Source organism: Rattus norvegicus, chromosome 1 (genome assembly GCF_036323735.1).
Source record: "Rattus norvegicus strain BN/NHsdMcwi chromosome 1, GRCr8, whole genome shotgun sequence".
Classification (NCBI taxonomy): domain Eukaryota; kingdom Metazoa; phylum Chordata; class Mammalia; order Rodentia; family Muridae; genus Rattus; species Rattus norvegicus.
In genome coordinates this window covers 87339801-87362601 of record NC_086019.1, presented here as the reverse complement: position 1 = coordinate 87362601, position 22801 = coordinate 87339801, and the positions used below count along the sequence as shown (strand labels likewise).

Here is a 22801-nt window from a genome sequence, read left to right as displayed (position 1 = left end):
CTCAGAATGATATATCCTATTTCCATCCATTTGCCTATGAATTTCATGAAGTCATTGGCTTTGATAGCTGGCCCAAAACCAACTGACAGACATTTGAAATGCAGAAATCTTGAAGGGCTGATAATTCTGGCTTGGCAAAATTATCAGTCAACTATTCTGCATAAGGTGTCCCTTTGTGGATGTATTAGTCTGTAGATGAAATAGGCAGCTATACTACTCCTGGGCATATACCCAAATAATGCTCCAACATACAACAAAGACACATGCTCCACTATGTTCATAGCAACCTTATTTATAATAGCCAGAATCTGGGAAGAACCCAGATACCCTTCAACAGAGGAATGGATATAAGGTGTTCCATGGACTATGGTAAGGTTGGATATGATGACGTGGAACATGTTTTTTGGTTGTTTTTTTCTTTACTAACTGTATGAGCACTTTAAGTTTCCCCCTAGTAGAGGCCATTGTTAAACCCAGATAAACTCATTGGAGAGCCAGTTGAGGCAGGGAATATCGTACGAACAGCAGTCTGTAGAATTGGAGGTAATCAAGAGGAGTGCTTTTAAAATCTTTGTAAGTATGATTATAAATATGATAGTTTACCCTATTGTAACTTTTTTGATTGGCTAGTGATAGTAACTTCCAGAGCCTCCAGGGTATCTCTTCCTAGAAGATTGGTACTAATGTTGGCCTCAAGAGGGCGCATCATGCCTGTAGGCCCATCAGGGTCCTACCATTTATGAGCTTCTTTTGGTGGTAATGACATGGGAGCATCCTCCTATGCCTAGATGTTGAGGTCTGGAAATTAATTACTGGAACTACTGGGTGGTGGATCAAAGGGTGGAGGAAGGAGTGTACTGTAGTGCAGCATATGGAGGCAATGAATGGTACAGGAGTGATTGGGTGGGGCCAGAGTGTGCTACTAAGGCTGAGGAAGCAATTGTTTTGTAAATCTCCTCTATGACCTTTTCTAAATCTGCCAGCTCTTCAATGGGATGGACCTCTGGATATTTATCATCACCAGTGTCATCTTATAGAATAAGGGGTGTGAAGTGTCTTTGATGCACTCTGGCTTAGGGGGACTCACACATTGGTAGATGTTAGCTATAATGGACAAAAAACAGTTGGAGTGAGGCTTTACTTCCTGGCTTTCAGTGCTTGGTGAGATAAGCAACGAATCCATGTATTATTACCCACTGCCATCCAAGGTGCTGACTCAAAGACCTCTTTCCAAATGAAGGCAGCTTCCATTTGGGTAACTTCATGCCATAGGTCTTGAGCAAGGTTCACAGCCCTGTAATTTTGGATTCCTTTTAATGTGATATTTCCCATGATAGATAATGTTTGGGAGTACTGAGGTCAGAAAGTAACTTTTCCAGGAGGCCATGAAACTCCTCTGAGGTGGGTTCCCCAAAGTCCCAGATGTAAGTCTGCCCATAAATTTCAGAGAAATGAGAAAAACCTCTAAGAACTTTTAACTGGTCATTACATTACTAGATTATTTTCAAGGAGAGAAAAAGATACATGGCTATGGCTACTGTCAAAGTGTGATGTCAGGGTCTGGACAGAGGACTGGGACTTTCTATCAATGCCAAGGGCTACCCAGACCAGAAGGTGTCAGTTGTCCTTTCACCATACTCTGTTCCACACATGGTGAAACCCAAAGTGAGACAATAAAAAACAAAGACTGCCAGTCCTCTTGATAGGGAGGCATGATTAGGTAGTGCCAATGGATGTAACATTCATTGTCTGTCTGTCTGTCTGTCTGTCTGTCTGTCTGTCTCTGTGTGTGTGTGTGTGTGTGTGTGTGTGTGTGTGAGAGAGAGAGAGAGAGAGAGAGAGAGAGAGAGAGAGAGAGAGAGAGAGAGAGAGACTCACCTTCCTTTTGTGAATCCTGGCAGTCTTTTCCCCATGTCAGATACTAGCTGCCCATCAGGCTCTGCTTCTCTTATCTCCATGGTGTGATCACTTGCAATCACAACTGATGGATCCTGGAGGAGAATCAAGGTGTCACAGCTGGGGTCTAGGTAACCTCAGGCATCAGAGAGCGTGGTGAGAAAAGACTCTCTCAGATGCAGCTTCAGTAAGGCAGTTCATTTTAATGGAGAGAAAAGGCTATTTTAAACTTTTAGAGGGCAAGATGTGGCTATCTGGTTGAGTGTACATCCTTGGCTGGTGTTAGGGTGCTGGGGTATGCCCTTATTTGAATAAGGAAGAATTCTAGCTGCCACTGGAATGACCTTATGAGGGAAAAGTAGATTTATCCTGGCTACTGGGCTACATGATCTCCTCTCACGAGCAAAGGTGAGAGTGTAGCCCTATGTGAACCAGGATGCGCAGTCCTTGGGCTATGGGGTAACTGATCCTACTCCTGCTGAAGTCAGGACAAGATTTTCATGTTTTTGACATGCGTTGAACTCTTGGTCCAGGCCTGCTCCTCATGGCTTCACAGCTCCCCAGATCCACAGATACTGGCAATTGAACCCTGGTTTTCTGTAATAACATTCAGTGCTCTTAACCACTAAACCATCTATCTAGAACCAATTATTTCATGTTTTAGCATTAATTCAATACGGGAATGAAAATATGTGTTGGCAACTGTGGTAGTTTGAATGAGATTCCCCCCATATCCCTTTTAAATAGTTGATCTCTAGTTGGTACACAGTTTGGCAATGGTTAGGAGGTGTGGCCTTGGACAAAGTTGTCACTAGGGGTGGGATTTGAGGTTTTAGAAATCTTGTTCTCTTTCCAGTGTGATCACTGTCCTTTCCTTACAATTTGTGATGTGAGTTGTTCCTGTTGTCGTAACTTCACTCTGCTGTCATGAACTCTAACCCTCGGGAACCCAATTAAATATTTTGCCTTCTAAGTTGCCTTTGTCATGATGTCTTAATATATGGATAGGAAAGTCACTCATGCAACAACTCATGTCTGAACACTCAAGACATATCATAGTAGTTTGAATAAAAATGGCTCTTATAGATTCGTGTGTTTGAATGCTTGACCCACAGAGAGTGGCATTATTAAGAGATGTGGTCTTGTTGGAGTAGGTACTTTCTCCAACAAGGTCACATCTCCCAATAATGCTACTCCCTATGAACCATGCATTCAAACACATGAGTCTATTGAGGCCATATTTGTTCAAACCGCCACACTTTTATTCATTCTGAGTCCCCATCCCATGGGATGATCACATTCACTGTATGTATATTCTCTCAATTAATTATCTGCTGAAGTGTCCTCACAGATAAATCAGAGGTGTGCCACAATTTCATGGGACTCTGGCCAATTTGAGCACGGCAAGCATGGTACTACCAGGCCCCACCTGTCTCTCCATTTCCCTCTGCCTTACTAAAAACCATTATATTTCTAAAGTTAGCCACCAGGATGTAATCTCTTATTTGGCCACTTCCTCTTCTCAAGGCTGACTACAAAAGACCAACTACTAAAGTATTGAAGTCTAGCAATCAATTCATCCCCCATTTACCTCTCCTAATTAACATGACCAAGTAAACACCACATTGTAACAGTTTTTCTTTGTAGCTTTATAAATTGCCATCTGTTTCTTTTTATCCAGAGGCAGCCCTCTGTGCTTCCTTTTCTCTATGCCTTGTTCCCTTCCTCTTCTTCCTCAACCTCTATTTCCTATTTGTCTCTTATGCCCTGCCCTTTGTCCCTCTGGGGCAAATAAGTCTTTGTGCTGAGAACTTGGTCTTGGGGCTCCTGAGACAATACCGTTCCTTACACTTCAAAACCAAGTCATGTTCATAACAATAACTAGACATCACAATTCTCTCATCATAAGAGGATGTTTAGAAGCCAGAAAGTATATTACTTTAATTTTTTCTAATTATATTTTTATGGTATTTGTATGCCATGCCCTCATTTGTGTGCCCGTGTGTATGCTCCTATGTATGTGTGTGTGTGTATGTGTGTGTGTGTGTGTGTGTGTATGTGTGTGTGTATGTGTGTACCTCACAGTGTGTAAGTCATTATTGTAGAGCAACAGTGATAGACCAGGAGCAATTTAAATCAATAGACAAGTGACATAATAAATTACATTTTTACAAAATGAAATATAAACATCTATGAGAAATAATTTTGTGTTTGGTGTATCAAAGGGACTTGATCCATACTGGGAAAAATTGTGATACTATGAGTATAGTCTTTTTTTTGTTTAAATAATATTTTTATTAATGCTTTGAGAATTTCATACAATGCATTTAGAACATATTCATATTCCCTCCCCCAAATTCCCACTCAATTTTGAGTCGTCGTCGTCTTCTTCTTCTTCTTCTTCTTCTTCTTCTTCTTCTTCTTCTTCTTCTTCTTCTTCTTCTTCTTCTTCTTCTTCTTCATCTTCTTTTTTTTTAATTTGGAGAATACTTTATTAGTTTTTGTAATCAAACCCATGTATATAAGACCTTACATATTTAATACAGTGTGTTACCCCTGTACAAATGGAAAAAACTTAAGTTCAACATTTCTAGACCAATATGGCTGTTAATTTCTGTATAGTGCCAACTCAACACAGTAAACGGGGATACTTTTTTCCAAAGTTGACAGCACAGGTAAAGTTTCAAAAAATTCAAATTATATATCTGTATATATATATTTATATTTATATAAAAAGACCAATAATAGCAGTGTGTTATGCATCAACAGCAGCAACAGCTTTTCCAGGTTCTGCAGTCATCTGAACAAAACTGTAGAGACATCCAGCACACTCCATTAAAAAAAAAAAGTAAAAAAAACAAAACCCGAGAAAAGAGCACAGTTCTGTTACTCTTGTGGTACCTGGCACCATTTTTTTTTAATTAGCTTCTCAATCATCATCTGGAAAGAAAACATTCTGAGCAACATCATTAAAAACAGCTCTGATAAAGCACGGTCACTACTACGTATCATAAAGCAGGTACAAGCTATTTTACATCCACAGAGGTATGATACAGTACTGTCCTACATCTATAATACTAGAGGATACAATTTAAAAGGCATTATTTGAGACTTGATTCTACTTTTCCAGCAGAGGGCCCAAAGGATGGTGTGACACAGCTTTGTAAAGAAACTCTAGACAGGATTTCCTTTCACTAGTGGCACAGTTCTAAGGATTCATTCTCTCCATGAATGTCAGCTAAAACCGTTATTAAAAAAATGAAATATCCCTAGAACAAAACCGTATAACCACCGGATTCACATGAAGATGACCTAGTGGAGACAAGCTGGACCTCACCTTACCAACAAGCTATCAAATCTGTTATGTTTAAACAGTGAGACCTCCAAGGAAGGAGATGCCAAGTAGTGCTTCAAAGCTTCGGACCACAATCAAACACAGCACCCTTTTCAACAGAAGCAGAAGCTCATCTGAATATGCTCATGAATGCTGACATCAACATTTAATCATCTCCTCACTCATCCAGGAAGAGAGGGAGATCAGTTACTACTGTACTTTATTGTGTTCAACCAAATCACCATGTTACAAAAATAGCAAGCTGCCATAATAAAAAATAAGGCTCCTCTATCCAGCACCAGATAGCATCATTTTACTTTCAAGCCTAGAAATTGCACACTTGTATATAAACCAATCGAAGATGAGGATTGAGAGTTCATCTTGGTGGATTTTTCCTTTGATGAATATGAAGTGTCCTTCCTTATCTTTTTTGATGACTTTTAATTGAAAATTGATTTTCTTTGATATTAGAATGGCTACTCCAGCTTGCTTCTTCTGACCATTTGCTTGGAAAGTTGTTTTCCAGCCTTTCACTCTGAGGTAGTGTCTGTCTTTGTCTCTGAGGTGTGTTTCTTGTAGGCAGCAGAATGCAGGGTCCTCATTGCGTATCCAGTTTGTTAATCTATGCCTTTTTATTGGGGAGTTGAGGCCATTGATATTGAGAGATATTAAGGAATAGTGATTATTGCTTCCTGTTATATTCATATTTGGATATGAGGTTATGTTTGTGTGCTTTCATTCTCTTTGTTTTGTTGCCAAGACGATTAGTTTCTTGCTTCTTCTAGGGTATAGCTTGCCTCCTTATGTTGGGCTTTACCCTTTATTATCCTTTGTAGTGCTGGATTTGTAGAAAGATATTGTGTAAATTTGGTTTTGTCATGGAATATCTTGGTTTCTCCATCTATGTTAATTGAGAGTTTTGCAGGATACAGTAACCTGGGCTGGCATTTGTGTTCTCTTAGGGTCTGTATGACATCTGTCCAGGATCTTCTGGCCTTCATAGTTTCTGGCGAAAAGTCTGGTGTGATTCTGATCGGTCTGCCTTTATATGTTACTTGACCTTTTTCCCTTACTGCTTTTAATATTCTTTCTTTATTTTGTGCGTTTGGTGTTTTGACAATTATGTGACGGGAGGTGTTTCTTTTCTGGTCCAATCTATTTGGAGTTCTGTAGGCTTCTTGTATGCCTATGGGTATCTCTTTTTTTAGGTTAGGGAAGTTTTCTTCTATGATTTTGTTGAAGATATTTACTGGTCCTTTGAGCTGGGAGTCTTCACTCTCTTCTATACCTATTATCCTTAGGTTTGATCTTCTCATTGAGTCCTGGATTTCCTGTATGTTTTGGACCAGTAGCTTTTTCCGCTTTACATTATCTTTGACAGTTGAGTCAATGATTTCTATGGAATCTTCTGCTCCCGAGATTCTCTCTTCCATCTCTTGTATTCTGTTGGTGAAGCTTGTATCTACAACTCCTTGTCTTTTCTTTTGATTTTCTATGTCCAGGGTTGTTTCCATGTGTTCTTTCTTGATTGCTTCTATTTCCATTTTTAATTCCTTCAACTGTTTGATTGTGTTTTCCTGGAATTCTTTCAGGCATTTTTGCGATTCCTCTCTGTAGGCTTCTACTTGTTCTCTAAGGGAGTTCTTTATGTCTTTCTTGAAGTCCTCCAGCATCATGATCAAATATGATTTTGAAACTAGATCTTGCTTTTCTGGTGTGTTTGGATATTCCGTGTTTGCTTTGGTGGGAGAATTGGGCTCCGATGATGCCATGTAGTCTTGGTTTCTGTTGCTTGTGTTCCTGCGCTTGCCTCTCGCCATCAGATTATCTCTAGTGTTACTTTGTTCTGCTATTTCTGACCGTGGCTAGACTGTCTTATAACCTGTGTGTCAGGAGTGCTGTAGACCTGTTTTCCTGTTTTCTTTCAGCCAGTTATGGGGACAGAGTGTTCTGCTTTCGGGCGTGTAGTTTTTCCTCTCTACAGGTCTTCAGCTGTTCCTGTGGGCCTGTGTCTTGAGTTCACCAGGCAGGTTTCTTGCAGGGGAAAAGTTGGTCCTACCTGTGGTTCCAAGGCTCAAGTTTGCTCGTGGGGTACTGCCTAAGTCCTCTCCTCCGCGGTGGCAGCAACCGGGAAGATCTGCGCCGCTCTTACCGGGAGCCTCCGTGCACCAGGGTTCCAGATGGCGTTTGGTGTTTTCCTCTGGTGTCTGGATGTGCACAGAGTGCAGTCTCTTCTGGTTTCCCAGGCGTGTCCGCCTCTCTGAAGGTTTAGCTCTCCCTCCCACGGGATTTGGGTGCAGAGAACTGTTTATCCGGTCTGTTTCCTTCAGGTTCTGGCGGTGTCTCAGGCGCAGGGGTCCTGCCACTCCTGGGCCCTCCCCTACGGGAACCCAGAGGCCTTATACAGTTGCCTCTTGGGCCAGGGATGTGGGCGGGGTGGGCAGTGTTGGTGGTCTCCTCCACTCTGCAGCCTCAGGAGTGCCCACCTGATCAGGTGGTGAGGTCTCTCTCCCACGGGGTTTGGGAGCAGAGAGCTGCTGTGGGCCGGGATCCGCGGGTGTGGGACTTCCGGTAAACACAGGAAGTGCCCGGTCCTAGAGGAATTTTGCCTCTGTGTGTCCTGAGTTCACCAGGCAGGTTTCTTGCAGGGGAAAAGTTGGTCCTACCTGTGGTTCCAAGGCTCAAGTTTGCTCGTGGGGTACTGCCTAAGTCCTCTCCTCCGCGGCGGCAGCAACCGGGAAGATCTGTGCCGCTCTTACCAGGAGCCTCCGTGCACCAGGGTTCCAGATGGCGTTTGGTGTTTTCCTCTGGCTTCTGGATGTGCACAGAGTGCAGTCTCTTCTGGTTTCCCAGGCGTGTCCGCCTCTCTGAAGGTTTAGCTCTCCCTCCCACGGGATTTGGGTGCAGAGAACTGTTTATCCAGTCTGTTTCCTTCAGGTTCCGGCGGTGTCTCAGGTGCAGGGGTCCTGCCGCTCCTGGGCTCTCCCCTACGGGAACCCAGAGGCCTTATACAGTTGCCTCTTGGGCCAGGGATGTGGGCGGGGTGGGCAGTGTTGGTGGTCTCCTCCACTCTGCAGCCTCAGGAGTGCCCACCTGATCAGGCGGTGAGGTCTCTCTCCCACGGGGTTTGGGAGCAGAGAGCTGCTGCGGGCCGGGATCTGCGGGTGTGGGCGAGTATAGTCTTTTAAAAATATAGAAAATTCCAACAATATTTTATAATGACAGTTACCTTTAGAGTACAAGTACAATTTTTATTTCAGAACAAAGAATATTTTCATTATTTCTTTAAGAATTTTATGAGTTACACTTTGTATTCAACACTCACCTTGCCTCCAAGACCCACCACTTCTTCAAACTCACTTAACTTTGTCCTCATTATTTTAAATCCATGAGGTCCAAACTGCTGCCCACATATTTTTAGATATGGGACCATCTAATGAAATATGGTCAATATACCATACTCTTAAATAAAAGTAATTCTTCTACCTGAATCTCTCAGTTATCAATAAATCCTCACCTCATGGTAGGGCTTCATATTTACCATGCACATAACCTCCCTGAAGGCTGGGTTTTTGTTTGGCTTGAATTTCCATGAGCCTTGTGCAAGTGAAACTCAAAACCACTGTGAGTTCATATATGCAGTTTTCTAGTTTTGTCTAGAAAACATTTTGTAACAGCCATCCATCATCTTTGTCTCATGGAATCTATCCATTTTCTCTCTGGCAACAGGCCCTCAGCCTTGGGAGGAGAGTCATGATTTTGATGTCCCATGTAAGACTGAGCAGTCCACAGTCTCTTATTTTTTACATATTGGCCGGGTATGAGTCTCTGTGTTAATCACCATTTACTGCAGAAAGACGAGGGTTGAGAGATTCATTCATCTCACTATGGCCACAGCACCCTGGAGATGTCAGTGCTTTTCTGATCTTAGAAGCTAAGAAGGGGAGTCAGGCCTGGTTAGAACTCAAATGAGAGGCATACATTGGTCTATGGTTATAATGACAAATTATTCAGAGTCTGTTTAATACTATGTTCATTTAGTATAATTGTACTAGGTGTTCCCATCAGATATATGATCTGTCTAGCCACAAGCTCATGCTCTTAAACATCTACACACATAAAATTTATAAAGGATAGACAGGCAGTGATTATGAATGCCTCTATTATGAGAATTTGGGAACAGAATCAGGGAGATCTCTGAGTTCAAGGCTAGCCTGTTCTCAGAGCAAGTTCTGGGACAGCCAGCGCTACACAAAGAAACCTTGCCTTAATTTCCCCTCCCCAAAGTTTAAAGGATCAAAGAAAGAACATGAGAAGTAAGGTGGATCTGCATAGCTGTGAGGCTGAGGCAGAAAGTTCACCAATGGAATTCCCGTTAGTGATGGAAGAGGACTCTCTTAACCTTCTCCAGCTCCTATCCTGAAACATTCTACAGACAGCATATTCTCTCAGGGTCTAGGATACAAGGTCACCAAGCAAAAATCTCCATATTAGGTGAGAACAATACTCAAAGCATGATCAGTGATGGACAATCCAGTGCAGCCAGCAACTATGACCTAATATCCCAAAGGATCACACAGTGCTGTAGGAGGCTCCTGGGAACTGATGGAAGGATACAGGGACACAGAAGAATACTATCAGTAAACAGATAAATCTTAGAAAAGTGCTAGGGATTAAATTTGTTGTCAATTCTACAACAACAAACTCTTCCACCAAAATCATAATAATAAGATAATATCTTCTTAATAAAGAAGAAACCCTTTATCTTCCTTGTTTTGATGTAAGTGTTGTACAAGGGAAAGACATATAGTTGGAAAAGGAGAATAATAGGGAGATATGGCAAGATTTTCATGAGGAAAATTGAGATATGTTATATCATCATGCACAGGTATAAAGTTCTCAATAATAAGGTAAAATTAGAAAAGAATTTAACCAGCAAGGAACATGAAAACCAAAGTAATTACTCCTCCCAGAATCACCTACCCCAAAGTAATGGCTTGCAACAACAGAGAAGTAGACACAATCCAACACAAAGATATCAAAGGCAGCTGGGCCCAGTCGTGCATGGTCTATCAGTCTTTGCCCTTCTCTCCAGCACTGGGGGGAGGGGAGCAGAGGCAAACAGATCTCTGTAATTTCAAGGCCAGCCTAGTGAATTCCAATACCCAAAGGCATGTATATATTTTTTTCACTGTCTCAAAATAAATAATGAAATAAGGATGACTATTGGAATATCCAAACAAATCAAAAGGGATACAGATTACTTTATAAATTAATTACAAGAAAGCAAATAATATAAATGAATAATCATTACAGGATAAGATTTGAGAATTCAATAAAGAGAAACATTGATGAAAATCCATGTACTACTGAAAATGAATATTTGTATAAGTCTAAAGCCATATGGAGGCCTTATGGATAAAATGGCCCATGAATAAGATTGTGTTATCAAGGTTGAATGATATAGAGAAGTTGGATCATTCAATCAAGAGAAAACATCAATTAGTAGAAATCCCAGCTTGGAACATCCTTGGCTTAAGTACATGTCAGCTCTGCAGAGTTCGAGTGCCCTAGAAAGTGATACAGTGAGGGCTCCTTTACACTGGTGGACACTGGCACATTATGTTGCCTTGGAGTAATGGCTATTTCTACATGTAGGAATTTGTTGCAGAAAATTTCTCCATGTTGTCTTTGCACTCGGTTGGGTTCTAATCATGTGTCTCAAGCTGGGATCAGTCACTCATCCTTAATAAGACAAGCAAAAGAACTGAAAGAATACTGGTAAGCAGAAAGCCATTTATTTGTAATAGATAGTATCAGTAGAAGAAAAGCACATGTCCAACTTTTGTCTTAGATTCTTCAAGGTCCTGGCCTGTAGTTCACTTTCTGGTCTTCGATTGTCTGAAGCCTTACTTCCACGTTCTGAAGTAAAATGAACATTTAAATAGAAAACCAATGATAAGTACATCTAAGCAGTCCTGGCTAAGGTATAAACCCACTTACCCCACCCCATCATTGTTTGAGTTCAATTCCAGTCTATACTGTGACCCTATGGCAAGGTGAATTCTCTTTCCTAAGAGAAAGTTCCCCTTTGGCTAGGGCCTCTTCCTTCTCTCATCATGAGATGTGTGGGGAGATTCTCCTTTTGGATGGGAATTCATTATTTCAATCATCTAATGAGCTGAGAAATACAAATGCCTCTTAAAATATCTTCCTTTCTGCCAAGTGTGTGATAATATGAAAAACTTATTAGATACAGCCAAGATATAAGACCAATTCCTGCAAGGACTAGTTTTTGGTAGCATAGAAAGTCCCTAGACCAGTCTCTGAGTGCTGCCAGGTCCCATTTTGATTAAATTTAGGAATTACAAATTGGCTTGAAGCTGGTAAATCTATGAACTGAAGGAGACCTGTGTGTGAGTTCTGTTGGGGACAGCAGTGGTCAGAGGGTGCATGGGAGCACAATGTTTCTCTACTGTGTAAAATAAGAAACAATCCAAAAATTTGGAGCAATGTCAAATGTCATGGTTAGATCTATTTATAAGAAATCTGTCCTAGCCTCTGTGAACAGTGAGGCACATAGGGACAGGGCCAACACCAGTGCGAGAGACCCTTTCTTTCTTTCTCTTCCTAACACCCAGGAATCACAAAGCAAGTTGCATCCGACGCTTCCAGATGATATAGTCTAATGAAACTAATCATGTCTGGACTTTAATATTGTGCCACTGGATCGCAGGAGTGACCTTGAGGCAGTGTTACAATGTGAGATGTAGGTACATATGATAAAGCCATTAAACAGCGCTGATTGTGTCACCCCTTTCCTGGGAAGGTCCATAAGCCACAGGAGGACTGAGAGCCACACTAGGAGGAAGATAACATCAAAAGGGAAGCAGAGGACACAAGCAAGACTTTGGGGCTGGCAGCCTTGTCCTCTACCTTTAGACTTTGGGGAGTCAATATAGAGGTGCAAGATGTGTTTTTGTCTCTTGGTTTGTTACACACACTAACACCACAAAAGTCAAGCTACATGGACAGGATTAAGAGGAACATTTGTTTCTTCTGCTTTCTATACCATGAAACAGGAAAGGCAGCCATTGAGATGGGAATGAAAGGGGACCAGTGAACTGGGCAATGCAGGTACATACCATCATGAATGAAGGGACAGGGGATGAGTAGCAGGAAAGGAGTAACAACAGCAGAAATGTTAATGACAGCAACAATGGGAGTTAAAATGACTTTGGAAACTTCAATGAGAAAGATCTAAATGATTACATGAGGTGTCTCACTCTGAGAACGGCTACATACATCAGCATCCCTAAGGTGCTCTTGCACTTGTCTTGCTGGTGGATGAAGAATAGATCAGAGAGATTGGATAAAGGTCGTAGCCTCCAGAATGAGTAAAGAGTGTGCACTGTCAGACATAATAGGACTCTACATGTAATTTTTAATCTCTGGAAGAGTTCTAAGGCATCCATTCATAAACCCATTCATCTACCCATCACCACCCATCCATAAATCAATCTACCACCATCTGTTTTTTCATTCATTATTAATTCCCTTTTTCCTTCACCATAAAAGTATTGAGTTTCACAGTAGACTGGTGATTGCTGTCTGTAAGCAGGTGAGGGTAAGTGAAAGACAAGGTGAGAGCCTGTGATGGGGCAGTAGAAAAGTAGGGCTGGCTGATAGTTTTTGAGAGGTGGGAGAGATAGGAGAGGGAAGGAAGGAAGATCGAGGAGGAGAAGAACAACCCAGACCCATATGGCTTTAAATAGTCCCAGGTAGCTATGAATATCATACTAACGATGGATATTACAGGATAATTTGTCTAATCTAAGTGGGCAACTTATATTAATACTAATTGGCTCTGAGTTCTTTGGGTGTTTTGTGGATTGAGAATCTACTGATATAGATATGACTGATAAATTACAAGCTTCTAGAGTTTTGATTTTACTGGGTTGGGGGTTTGAGACAGCTAACCTTAAGATGGGCAGCTGATGCACGGGACTGGCTTGGCACCAACCTGCCATGGAAACAGAGCAAGTTAGGTGAGAGCTTTCAGAGAAAAGTGTCAGAGAGTCTACCAAGATGAGAACACTTCACTGGTGTCTTGTGGCCCGCCAGTGCCTGGCGTAGTGTGGGATGGATTGTCTATTTTTATTATTTCAGGCTACACTAGACTCTGTGATTTGCGGGATCTTGATGGAGGGATAAGCCAATGCCTTCTCCCTATGCTTCAAGAGAAGTGAACCCAGCACACTAGGAAATCTATTATCTGAAACCAAGAGCATTGTAGTAGGAGAATTAGGCTGGAGGGTGTGTGTGTCCAGAATTCAATTAAGACTTTATTACAAAGTCAAAACTGACTGTAATTTGTTGCTTCCACTGCCTGGACCAGACTCTCCCTGTGAGATACTGATCCCTAAGGTGAAAATTTCTGAACCTACAGAACACATCTGACCCACAAATACTTAATAAGGCTGCCCAGGGTAGATAAGTTGGGGCTCTGACTACACACAGTCATTTTGTGTTTCTGATATACCAGCCATGGGCTGTGTAACCTTCATTCAACCAGTGTCTCTGCTGTCTCTCAGGTTCCCCACAGTAGTAAACAGGGGAACTTATCATTTACTTGTCTATAAGCAAAACTCAAGTACTATGTCCTAAACTTGAGACTGAAGAGCTGTTAAATTCAGGGGTGCATGTTGTTATTTCACTAAAGCTGAGAATTTCCCTAGGGTGAACTCCTGAGAACAAGCAATGGCCAAGAGGACCCATGTTCCCTTGGGGACACAAACTTTCCTGTGAAGTCTAAGGACTATCAGGACAGTCAGTACATTGCATGGCAACCCATCCAGCTGTTATGTCCATGCTGAATCTCAGGAAAAGGAGACACCCAAATGACCTAGCCTAATCATGATTGCAAAGACAGATACTGGGTTGTTCCACATGCTCCAAGACTTGCCTGCAGAATGACACATTGCTTCCAGTCAGCTCTAGCAGGGAGTCAAATTCAAGCAATCTCATGAAGCTTTCTCAGGGCCATGTTTTGGGTGAGAGCCCAAAGAATCTGAGCTAAGGATGACATCCTTGGACTGAGTTATCATTACTCCTGTCAGCAGGTTCCTGTCAGATCAAGGCTTTTGATTCATTTCAGTTTGCCCCATGATGTGTGTCTTGTACTAAATTTCCCAAACCTAAGTGAGAGTACACAATCCAGAGGGGAGTAAATTGCAGTCCAAGCCTCATTGTCTTAGTTATACAGAGAAGAATAAACCTCACCATCACCTAGGAATCACAAAGAATCACTTACTGTTTACTTGGACGTCCACAATGGCCCATTCTGATTTCAAATCCATAGATACGGTGCGTAGGGTGTAAAGCCCTGTGTCTCTCTGTGTGACATTCAAGAGCATCAGGGATGCATCATTGCATATTATCACTCTGTCATGATACGCACTCCCCACCATGCTTGAATTGGTGAGGAATGAATGGCTTGCTATCTTAAAACGGTCAAGTGGATGTACTCCCTTGTGCCAGAAAAAGCTTTGAAGTTTCTCTGGCAGATTGTACGCCAGTAGAAAAATATTGTCATTTTCAGTAACTCTAGGCGGCACCAACTCAGTTGAGAGTTGTGAAGGGGTAAGATGCTTCCTGTAGCCTAAAGTTGGACCTAAATGGAAAAGAAAAGAAAAAGAAAGAAACCATCAAGTGATTCTTCTGCATTTGGTGGGAAGAAGAGTCTCGGAGTCCTCGGTATGTGTGTCCATCACTCAGCCTTGGAGTGTAGGTGAGTATCCTTTATAGTGGAGGTCAGCAACACAAATTTCATGCCCTTAGTGCACGTGAACTTTCTAATGGGTCTCTCTCCTCATCTGTCTCTATCACTCATCCTTCACTGCCCTCAGATCTCTGCTCAGACCCACAGTGTGTGGTGAAGGTTGCCCCCAGCATCTTCCTTGATAGAAACTGGGTCTACACATCGACACATTTTTATTAGACATTTTATGCTGCACTCTTGATGCCCTTGTACATGTCTCTTGCCATCCAGTAGAAGACTTTGTGGCCTGGGATCAATCTGACAATCTTAAAAGACCCAGTCCTTAGAAAGGGCTCAGTGGATGAATGAATGAATGAATGAATGAATGAGTGGATAGACAGATATGTGTTCCAGGTCACTGTATGTCCATGCATTAATTTACCAGCTTCTCAGACTCTAAGCTAATTACAGTTTTCATGCCCCAATTTAATTTATTTTTATTGACTTTTACATTGGGGGAGGGGACATGTACTCAAGCATGTATCAGTGTATGTGTTAGTAGGTGTAGGTCAGAGGACAGGTTGTGGTGACTCAGTTCTCTCCTTCTACTATGTGGAATCTGAAGATTGAAGTCAAGTCATGAGGGATGACAGCAAGTGCCCATATCCCCTGAGTCATCTCACAGTTTACTTTCATTTTAAGAGTCATTATCATAGGTGGGGACATTAGTCTTCAGAAAACACTTGCCAAAGTAACCAATGAACTTGATAAATGAACATTCCAACTTTTCTCTCCCCATCATACCATTTCCTTTTCACTGAGAGCGTCCAGCTTTGGACTTCTGTATGCATTTCTATGTCTTCTCACATTGCAAACAGAAACCCTGAGTCTACTCTGCAGCCCTTATCCTGTTTAGGAGACTCAAGACAATCACTTATCTAACTTCTCCCACATGTGGATAGGGAATGATGCAGGCACCCATAGTGGGATTTCTTGCCACTGTGTGTATGTTTGCATGTAGATTAAGGAGCCAGCTCCACAGTCTCTGATGTCTATTCTGTTATCCCTCTTTGGAGAACACCTTCATCTCCAGCAATGCCTCTAAGCCTTGTTGCTCTGATATTAGTTCTGCTGTCCTCCCTCACTTTGATCTAAGTTTGGAACAGAGGTCTGGATTTAGGGTTACTGAAGATCCCATAGTTTCCTCATCTCTTTCTAACCTCAAGTGCAGGTTCATGGTGAGAGGCACAAGGGTTGAGTTGACAACCTTGTCTGAGTTACTTATCACAAGACTTCCTCTCTGTAGGTGCAGACAAGTGAGGTATTCTGGTCTATGAAAATTTGTCTCCATAATGGATGTTCTGTACCAGTCCTCAAAACACAACCCAGAAACACAATGCAGAAGCGAGGTAGATCCAGTTCAGGCCTGACACTCCCCTGAATGTATCCTACCAACAACAGAGTTCACAAAAAATTGACTTACTGTGTACAAAGAATTCTGCACGTATTATTTCAGGTCTTGCATTTGTAGTGATTATTTGTAGAGTATAGTGTCCGGAGTCTTGTCTGGTGACACTCTTGATCAGCAGAGATCCATTGCTGAGTACTGTCTCTCTACCACGGTGTGAAGGTCCCTCCACACAAGACTTGGTAGCTATCACATATTCTGCAATTTGAAAACTCCTGAGAGCTCTGACCCCTCTGTACCAGTAAAAGGCAAGAATATTAGGTGGCAGGCTATGCACAAATAGAAGAACTGTTTCCCCTTCAACAGCAATGGATGGCACTGATTCGATGGTGACCTGGGTAGTAGTGGGAAGCAGCCAGCAGGTTAAAAGGTAGGCTAGAAGGGAAGAGAGAAATTTCATGAACGTTTGTACCTCTGTATTTGAGGGAAAGATGAGATCTGTGTCCTGAGTGTACATGCTCATCACTCAGAAACATTGCATAGGTAAGGGAGGGACTGCTGTACTAGGAAGGGGTGAACAACATAACCTCCAGTCCCTCTGTGGCCCTGAACCTGTTCCTTTCTGTGTGTGGAACTCTCTCCTTGGGTATCATTAGGACTCTCCACATTGCCCTCAACTTCCTGCTTACATTCATAGTACTTGGGCTGAGATGATGTCTCCTGTTACCTGCTATCTCACTCTAGAGATCTTCACTTTCTCTCTTTTGTTTCTTTTCTCTGTTCTCTCTTTGGTCTGAGCGCTCTGATACTACTTCTAGATGGTCTTTCTGGTCTAACTTACAATCTAAGGCTTTATTAGAACTAATACGATTCTGACATCTTTGGAAGGCTCAGAACTGATAAATGCTTGGTACCTTTGGATAAGTGGGAGAATGCATGTGTCAGGGATATGCATAACCAGGAGTGTATTTACAAAATGCTAAAATATGAAGGCAATTACATGTTTAGTATAAGAGTTTGGTATAGTTTGTATGTGTGGAGAAGGATAATGCATATTTTTGTGTATACTTGTGTGCATTTGTGTATAAGTGAATGTATACACAGCATATACATGGAAGTCAGACACCTTGTGTGGTGGGAATTGAACTGATGTCTTAGGTTTGGCAGGCAGCAGCACTACCATTAAGTCATCTCAATGGCTCTCCCTAGTTTGGATTTTATTTAGACAGCCACCCTCTCATGATTGGGGACATCAGTCCTCAGAATATAGCTGTCCATGTGATTAACTTAGAATAGAGAACAATGGTGACATTTCTCCATTATACTATCTTGTGTCAATTCCTGCTGTGGAGTGCCTGCTTCTCTCTGTGTAACTTTCCCCCAAACCCTGAGTCTACACCTAGGTTCTTGGCTTCTCCATGGACCTTCAACAATGCTCTGAGCTCCCCTTCTCCAACTCAAAGCCAAAGAGTGGTCTCCTCACCTGTGAGCAGAAGACTCTGCCAGGAGGTACAATCTTTACAGGGAAGTGCAAGAGAGTTCATCATGACAACTGCCTCCTGCTACCTGCTCTGTGCTTCCTCTTTGAAAAGCTCCAGCTCCTGTGCTGTTCCAAGCTCTGCTCTCCTCTCCTGTCAGTTCTGTTGTCCTTCCTCCTTTTATCTGAGTCTCCTCCCAGGTAGGAGCCCCTCCTAGAATTATATAGGCTGGGGACATCTCCTGAGAACAAAACACATTAGTTCATTTCTCCCTATCTCTTGCCCCCTACCCTTTTTCCCTTTCCTCTAATTATGTCTAAGTCCACCAGACTACACATTGAGCAATAAAGCTGAAAAGTCTCCTTAGGCCCTTATATGACCTTATATGGACAAATGGTGCTGTAGATTTATATGCAAGCAGAAAAATCATGAAGAACACAAATGAATATGCTTTTGACTCTTCCCAGAAAACTGATGGTTCAAAGTTTCTGATGCTATGATAAACACCCTGATTAAGAACAGTTTAAGAAAATAAAGAATTTACAGGCTAGACTCTGAAGTCAAATCAATCAAGGTACACATAAAAGACAAAAATCGGGAGTCAGGAACTGAGGAGGAGAGCTGTTTAATGGGTCATTCACTAGTACTCTCTCCTTTTTTATGTTCCTCTCTGTGTGTCTTTGTTTCTGCCTTTCTCTGTTTCTGTGTTTCTGTCTCTGTGTCTTTCTCTCCATTTCTTTCTCTGTCTCTGTTTTTGTCTCTCTTTTTCTGTCTGTCTGTCTCTGTCTCTCTGTCTGTCTCTGTCTCTCTGTCTGTCTCTGTGTCTCTGTCTCTGTCTCTGTCTCTGTCTCTGTCTCTCTCTCTCTCTCTCTCTCTCTCTCTCTCTCTCTCTCTCTCTCTGTCAGATACACTATTCACTATCTTTCTGGGTCAATCCAGAACCAACTGCATAGGGATAGCACTACTCATAGTGTCCTCGGCTCTCCTAATTTAATTAAGATATACAGAGGGTCCTCTAAAGATTTCTTCAAAGTTATCTATAAAAGACAATGACTGACTTGAGTGTCTTCTAGCCCTATCCCTGTGAGTTTAGGTTGTGTACACTTGAGAGTAAATGCTAACTACAGCTAGAAGCTCCCTCTTATCCAAGGAAGTGGCCATCACTATTGACTGTCAAAGTCATTCATTTTAACATTGGGTAAAGAAGAGTCGCATTTTCTTCAGACCATGTGATAGGTTCTGATGATTTTATTACTATATGCAGGTTGTATAACGAAACTCAGGCTCACAAGATAACGTGCCCTCCTGTTTGGTTGGAGTTGTAACTTGTAATGTTGGACTTGGATAGCATTATTTTGCAGGCAGGACAGAAAGAAGTTGGCGCTCTATGGGATCTCTGATCCTTGCAAAGGCTTCTTTCATCTGGTGTTGTCTAACTTAATTCCACCCCCAATAAATGCCCTTAGGAATCTAGAGTGAGGTGATGCCAGCAAATGCAGGGGGACTTGAGAGCTACAATACAATGACCTGACCCCCCTGTGCTTGGAATGGAAACAGTCTGTGTCACATGTAAGCTGAGTCTCAATGTTTGATGTTATAGATCTTGGAGCTGAAGGCAGAGCTCCATTTACACTCCTCATCCTTACCAACACACTGCCTGCCTGGAGCCAGAGAATTCCATGTCCCTCCAACTGCACTGATCTCCAATGCATAGCCTGGGTCAGCAAATCCCAAGATTTTAGTGGTAAAATCTATTACAGGTAGCACTGAAAAACAACTTCCCTTTTAGTTTCCTGAGCAGAACCCACACCTGTTTTCAGGACTCTATGTATGCAGAGAAATGGCAAATGAATCTAGAATCAGGTAACTATGCAGAGTGGGTCATAACAAGCACGAGGTGTTTAAAATCAGTGTATTTCTGAGAGAGAGTCCTATGTTAGAAGCAAGACATACTGATAGGGACAGAGCAAAGATAAATCATTTATGTTGCAGAAGTGACAGAAGCACACAAGAATGCAAACAATTTCTGGTCTAGTACGTGGAATTCTGCAGAAAGTCCCCAGGCATGTGACTTAGTTCTGGAGTCAAATCTAACTGTCAATTTTTAAATTTTTGGTTCCTGAACAAAATGTTCTCTCAGCCTATGCAGGACCAAGATTACTATCAGTTCTTCCCTGCTCCTCAGACAGCTAGGAGGCCTCCAGGGTAGAGACAGTAGACATGTGATGGCAGACAGATTACTCATGCTCACATCTGCTTCCCATGGTCTATGTGAGCCTGAGCAGAGCGAGCCCTGTGTTAGACTTGGGATTTATTAGAAAAGACACAACAAAGCCTTCTCCTTCACATTCCAGGAGGAGAGACAGTGGCACACCAGATAACACATGCTTTCATCTGTAGTAGGAAGGATAGGCAGGCCTGGAACACTTCAGAAGTTCTCCAGAGGCAGGAGTTCTTTTTGTATTTCAGTTTCCCAGATATAAGACACATTGTTATTGAATGTTGAAATCTTTATATTGTCACCTTAAATATGAACAACACATAAGCTTTGGACAGGAGAGCTGTCTAGGTGAGCAGCCTCTCTTACTATTTGCCTGAAGGAGAGACTATATTAGACTTAATCAATGAGGACACTGCACTGTTAGGAGGACTTACGCTTTCTGTTTCTCTCTTTGGAATTTTGACTATTTTGTGGAGTCTCACAAGCCATTAGAACAACTGACCAATGGCACAGGCAGCTGGACAGCTGTGCTCCTCTTGCTGTGACTCACCAGGACGTGCTCTGGTGGTCTAACTAGGTGCACTATTACAGTGCACTGGCTGGTCCATGTGTCAGGAGTTTCAGATAGATATTGAATTTATCTATTGAATTAGCTCTAACAGGTCATGTTACATGCCTGCCCAGACACTCTCAGAGTAACCTGAAATCAGAAGTCTGGGATATGGATCAGAAATAAGGACGTCTAGTGGTCTCCCTTATTCTTTTTTTTCCTTTTTTTCTTTATTAACTTGAATATTTCTTATTTACATTTCGATTGTTGTTCCCTTTCCCGGTTTCCGGGCCAACATCCTCCTAACCCTTCCCCCTCCCCTTCTATATGGGTGTTCCCCTCCCCATCCTCCCCCCATTGCCGCCCTCCCTCCAACAATCACGTTCACTGGGGGTTCAATCTTGGCAGGACCAAGGGCTTCCCCTTCGACTGGTGCTCTTACTAGGATATTCATTGCTACCTGTGAGGTTGGAACCCAGGGTCAGTCCATGTATAGTCTCTGGGTAGTGGCTTATTCCTGGAAGCTCTTTTTTTTTTCTTTTTCTTTTTTTCGGAGCTGGGGACCGCACCCAGGGCCTTGCGCTTGCTATGCAAGCGCTCTACCACTGAGCTAAATCCCCAACCCCTCTGGAAGCTCTGGTTGCTTGGCATTGTTGCTCATATGGGGTCTCAAGCCCCTTCAAGCTCCTTCAGTCCTTTCTAAGATTCCTTCAACGGGGGTCCCATTCTCAGTTCAGTGGTTTGCTGCTGGCATTCGCCTATGTATTTGCTGTATTCTGCCTATGTCTCTCAGGAGAGATCTTCATCCGGTTCCTGTCAGCCTGCACTTCTTTGCTTCATCCATCTTATCTAATTGGGTGGCTGTATATGAATGGGCCACATGTGGGGCAGGCTCTGAATGGGTGTTCCTTCTGCCTCTGTTCTAAACTTTGCCTCCCTATTCCCTTCCAAGGGTATTCTTGTTCCCCTTTTAAAGAAGGAGTGAAGCATTCGCATTTTGGTCATCCTTCTTGAGTTTCATGTGTTCTGTGGATCTGGGGGTAATTCAAGCATTTGGGCTAATAGCCACTTATCAATGAGTGCATACCATGTGTGTTTTTCTGTGATTGGGTTACCTCACTCAGGATGATATTTTCCAGTTCCATCCATTTGCCTATGAATTTCATAAAGTCATTTTTTATAGCTGAGTAATATTCCATTGTGTAGATGTACCACATTTTCTGTATCCATTCCTCTGTTGAAGGGTATCTGGGTTCTTTCCAGCTTCTGGCTATTATAAATAAGGCTGCTATGAACATAGTGGAGCATGTGTCTTTTTTATATGTTGGGGCATCCTTTGGGTATATGCCCAAGAGAGGTATAGCTGGGTTGTCAGGCAGTTCAATGTCCAACTTTCTGAGGAACCCTCAGACTGATTTCCAGAGTGGTTGTACCAGTCTGCAATCCCACCAACAATGGAGGAGTGTTCCTCATTCTCCACATCCTCGCCAGCATTTGCTGTCACCTGAGGTTTTGATCTTAGCCATTCTCACTGATGTGAGGTAAAATATCAGGTTTGTTTTGATTTGCATTTCCTTTATGACTAAAGATGTTGAACATGTCTTTAGGTGTTTCTAAGCCATTCAGTATTCCTCAGCTGCGAATTCTTTGTTTAGCTCTGAACCTCATTTTCAGTAGGGTTATTTGTCTCCCTGCCGTCTAATTCTTGAGTTCTTTGTATATTTTGGATATAAGCCTTCTATCAGTTGTAGGATTGGTAAAGATCTTTTCCCAATTGGTTCAACTGGAGGTCAGTATGTAGAAGAATGCAGATCCATTCGATCCATGCTTATCACCCTGTACAAAGCTTTAATCCAAGTGGATCAAGGACCTCCACATCAAACCAGATACACTCAAATTAATAGAAGAAAAAGTGGGGAAGAATCTCAGACACATGGGCACTGGAGAAAATTTCCTAAACAAAACACCAATGGCTTATGCTCTAAGGTCAAGAATTGATAAATGGGATCTCATAAAACTGCAAAGCTTCTGTAAGGCAAAGGACACTGTTGTTAGGACAAAACGACAACCAACAGATTGGTCTCCCTTCTAATAAGATTTGTTATTTCTCTTAACAGACCACACTTGAAACCCAAGGAATGTTCTTGGTCCATA

The 22801-nt window shown here is 42.2% G+C and overlaps 1 protein-coding gene across 1 annotated transcript; it reads right to left on the bottom strand.

Annotated features, from left to right (window-relative positions):
* Nucleotides 1-11005: 11005 nt before the first annotated feature.
* Nucleotides 11006-18061, bottom strand: Ceacam12 (CEA cell adhesion molecule 12). Its single transcript, NM_001108474.1, has 4 exons — nucleotides 17882-18061; nucleotides 16474-16833; nucleotides 14544-14903; nucleotides 11006-11152 (listed from the first exon to the last, which is right to left on the bottom strand). The coding sequence occupies exons 1-4, from the start codon at nucleotides 17943-17945 to the stop codon at nucleotides 11028-11030; spliced, it is 909 nt and encodes a 302-aa protein (NP_001101944.1). The 5' UTR covers nucleotides 17946-18061; the 3' UTR covers nucleotides 11006-11027.
* Between the last annotated feature and the right edge of the window lie 4740 nt (nucleotides 18062-22801).